Source organism: Dipodomys merriami, unplaced genomic scaffold, assembly GCF_024711535.1.
Source record: "Dipodomys merriami isolate MVZ:Mamm:240054 unplaced genomic scaffold, mDipMer1.0.p SCAF_21, whole genome shotgun sequence".
In the NCBI taxonomy this organism is placed as follows: Eukaryota; Metazoa; Chordata; class Mammalia; order Rodentia; family Heteromyidae; genus Dipodomys; species Dipodomys merriami.
Genome location: NW_027203493.1, coordinates 5,232,930 through 5,237,175, shown reverse-complemented (window position 1 = coordinate 5,237,175; position 4,246 = coordinate 5,232,930). Strand labels below are relative to the sequence as shown.

General features: G+C 35.0%; 1 protein-coding gene across 1 annotated transcript; it reads right to left on the bottom strand.

Moving 5' to 3' along the window:
• Positions 1–650: 650 nt before the first annotated feature.
• LOC138834181 (olfactory receptor 10AG1-like) lies at positions 651–2,139 on the bottom strand. Its single transcript, XM_070032937.1, has 2 exons — positions 1,184–2,139; positions 651–663 (listed from the first exon to the last, which is right to left on the bottom strand). Exons 1-2 carry the CDS (start codon positions 2,128–2,130, stop codon positions 651–653), a joined length of 960 nt encoding a protein of 319 aa, XP_069889038.1. The 5' UTR covers positions 2,131–2,139.
• Between the last annotated feature and the right edge of the window lie 2,107 nt (positions 2,140–4,246).

The window sequence follows — 4,246 nt, the reverse complement described above, 5'->3', positions numbered from 1 at the left end:
AACTAGATAATAGACAAACTAGACAACAAAATATCAACTAATTGATAGAAAGTTTAGAAAAACTAATTCAGTGCAACTGTAAAATTTAAGTAATCTAGAGATAAAACATTGCCATTTGCATTTGGCTCTTATTTTACTCATAAATTTTAGTACATATCATTAGCTGTGTGGATTCATGTTAATAAAGAGCTGGAATATTTTTAAAAAGTAAAATACAATGACAATAGCAAAATGGAAGGAAAACTTGAAAAGGGAAAACACTTGAGCCATATAGAACAGGTGAGTTCTATCAAGTGCTGCCATAGGAAGATAGTGGGTTAAAACTACAGTTATAGCATTTTTCTTCCTTCTTAGTATTATCAATAATTGTAGTCTGACTCATAATCAGTGAAATATATATATATATATATATATATATATATATATATACACACACACACACACACATATGTGTAATCTTATGCTTAACAATTTGAAAACAAGTTACTAGATTTTTCCAGAGTTCTGTAGCAATGAATTTTCCTAAAATACATATCAGTGTAGTTGTTCAATGAACACTTAGTATTTAAACATCACTGGTGACTTCTTTTTGTATTGTAGGATCACAAAAAATTATATAGGCAAATACATTTGTGGGAATTTAGGTGAAATCATTTCATTAATCTAAAACCACAAGACATAGTATTTAAAATTCTGACAATGTGTTTGCATGGGTAATGTGAAATACATAGCAATTGTATTTGGTAAGAAAGCATAAATTTAAGCATGTATTTATTGTGGCTAGGTGACTTTCCCTACCATAAGAATAAGACAGTTAACTCAAAATAAATGTTTGGTTTAAATATACAACAAATTCTATCATAAGTTGAAATGCTTACCATTTCAACATGAAAATGTGGACATTTGAAAGGTTTCTTTGATAAATCGATGAATAAACACATTCATTTAAACCATGGAACTATCTTCTAAGGAACAATTTTCTTTTTTTTCTTTTTTTTTGGTCCGTTCATGGGGCCTGAACTCTGGGCCTGGGCACTGTCCCTCAGCTCTTCAGCTCAAGGCTAGCGCTCTACCACTTGAGCCACAACGCCACTTCCGGCCTTTTACTTTCTGCTTATGTGGTGCTGAGTAATGGAACCCAGGGGCTCGAGCATGCAAGGCAAGCGCTCTACCACTGAGCCACCTTCCCAGCCCAAGGAACAATTTTCTGAGTGCTGCAATTACCTCTTTGTTCCTAAGACTGTATATCAATGGGTTGAACATGGGGGTCACCACAGTATAGAAAAGAGAGAGCAATCTCTCCATTGTTGAAGAATTTATGGACTTTGGTCTTAAGTAGGTAATGGTAGCAGACCGATAAAATAAAACCACAACCATCAGGTAGGAGAAACATGTGGAGAATGCTTTAGAAGGTCCTTTGTCTTTTGGCAGCCTCAGAAAGGTGGAAATGATTTTGCTGTAGGAAACAATGATTAATATGAAGGGGATGCCACCAGCCAAAATAACTACTACATAGACAGACAGTTCTTGCAGAGAAGTGTCCACACAGGCTAGCCTGATGATGAGGGACATGTCACAAAAGAAGTGGTCAATTTGATGAGAACTACAGAAATCCAGAGCAAATATTTGACATGTTTGTCCTATCTGGATGGGCATACCACTGAGCCAGGAGCCAATGACCAGCTGAACACACTTCTTGGGGTTCAGGAGGAGAGAATAGTGGAAAGGGTTACAGATGGCCACATAGCGGTCATAGGACATCACAGTGAGGAGGAGACTTTCAGCAGTTGACAATACAAGGAAGAAGCACATTTGAGTGGCACAGTGCAGAAGATATATGGTCCCATCCTGAGTCCAAATGCTCAACAGAACCCTTGGAAGAATGATTGACACATAACAGATTTCCATGGAAGAAAAGTGTGCCAGGAAAAAATACATAGGCTTCTTCAGTGCAGGGTCAAATCTGGTTATCATAATTATAAGACTGTTCCCAATTAAGATGATTAGGTAAACAATGGTGAACACCCCAGAGAAGAATGCTTGGAGACCTGGAAAGTCAGAGAATCCCAGGAGGACAAATTGCTTCAGTATGGAGACATTGTTTTCAGTATTTACCTCTACAAGTTCCATCTGTGGGAATGATTTCATCAGACAGGCAAATCAGTTCATGGTCATTGCTTAATTCTGCATAATCTAAAGTTAGAGCTCAGTGTTGTTTTTCCAATTCTCTTTAGGAATGTAAACATCAATTTTTGTTATATAAAATTGTTTGACTGTAGAACTCAGTAATAGAAATCTGCACAGAAAACATGTGGCCCTTCTTAGACATGTGACCTAGAACGTTTATACAATGTTTATATGTTGTTTATAGGATATCATATTATTTTAAATTTGGTATTTATCTCAATTCCCAAATGCCAAAATCGGAATCAATTTTCAATATAGCAATGATTTCTTTCTTTAACGTGGCATGAATCTGTCTTCACCATTTTTTCTATTTCTTCTTCTTCTTCTTCTTCTTCTTCTTCTTCTTCTTCTTCTTCTTCTTCTTCTTATTATTATTATTATTATTATTATTATTATTATTATTATTATTATTATTTGTGCTAGTTCTAGGGCTTGAATTCAGGGCCTGGCCTGGGCTCTGTCCCTGAATTTCTTTTTTTCAAGTCTCCCATTCTACCACTTGAGCCACAGATCCATTTTGAGCTTATTCTGAGTAGTTTTTTGGAAATAAGAGTCATGGACTTCCCGGCTTGGATTGGCTTTAACCCTCTATTCTCAGATCTCAGCCTTCTGGGTATCCAGGATTACAAGGGTGAGCCATCAGCACTTGGCTTTTCTGTTATTATTAATTCAAAATTTATTTTCCTGTTCAAGTAAATCTTGTAGGTATCAACTTAAACTTTGAGATGAATGCAGTTGGTCTTTTATCTCTATTGCTCTGCTTTTTACAATGTTTTTGCTTTGAATCTAAGTAAATTTAGGCAATTTTATTATGAAGAAATCATATCTAGAGCTAAATTATTATATTATTTTTCTTAAGTATTAAAGTTTATTTCAGTATATGTAATATGTATGAAATATATGGACATAATTTAGATTTTATAATGGGAGAGAACATGTTTTACTGTAAGATATGAAGATGTTTCAGGTTTAGGAAGTTTAAAAACCAATTTGCAAACAATGCATAGAATTGAATTATATGATTTTATTATATGAAATAAGCATTAACCACAGCTCCTCTCTGGGACTGCCTTCAATCATTCAACTGTTCATTTATAGTTGCTTATCCTGACCTCTTTCACTCCATTCAATCATTTTCAGTGTGTACATTTACTCAAGCTTGTATCTGTGTTTAAGTGTGTGATGATTTATTGTCATTCTGTCTTTTCTCCATACCCATTATATCTTCCTTTTGGTTTTTCTCTATACCCATTACATCTTTCTTTTGGTAATCTCTACATATAATTTGCAATGCACAAGGGGCATATTGCCTCACAAAATTTGATTTATTCTATAATTGGATGAATATTAATGAGTCAAATACCATTTTCCTAGTCATTAATAGTCTTTCAAAGTCACAACACAGCCCACATACAACTTCATATGAAATAAAGCTTACTGGTGTGTCTGTGTGTCTGTTCAAGGAGATGCCTGGGTGGGGGTGAGGGCCTGTAGTTTCAAGGAATGAAGGGCTGTAGTTTCAGGGAGTGAGAGGCTGTAGTTTTATTCGTTTTTACCATAGTAGATTTCGTCTCATTGCACTGGCTGTGAGGAAAAAAAAATCCATAGTACATGGTAAGTAATTTGGAAGTTGATAGGGCAAAACCTGTTCAAAGAGAGTACAGTCCTATGAATGTAAAGCTGATTGGCCAGAGGTCAGAAATAGACACCAATAGGGAGGTAGCATAGTAAACAAATGCTAAATGGTTATAGCAAAACGTATTATTACAAATATGCATAATATTCATTGATTATAAAAATTCTCTCAATTACATTTGAAGTTCAGAGACTTTAAAAAAAAACATCATAGTGGTAAATAGATGAAACTAGAACAAATCATGTTGAGTGAGGTAAGCCAAGATCAGAGAGATAGACCCATATGTTCTCCTGGATATGCCAATGTTAGACTTAAAATGCAAGGAGATACGACAAAGTAAACAGGAAGCAAGATGCCCTTACACAGGTTAATCTTAGGAGAAAAGCACCAAATTTTAATGCCCAAGCATTCCTTCATTTTATA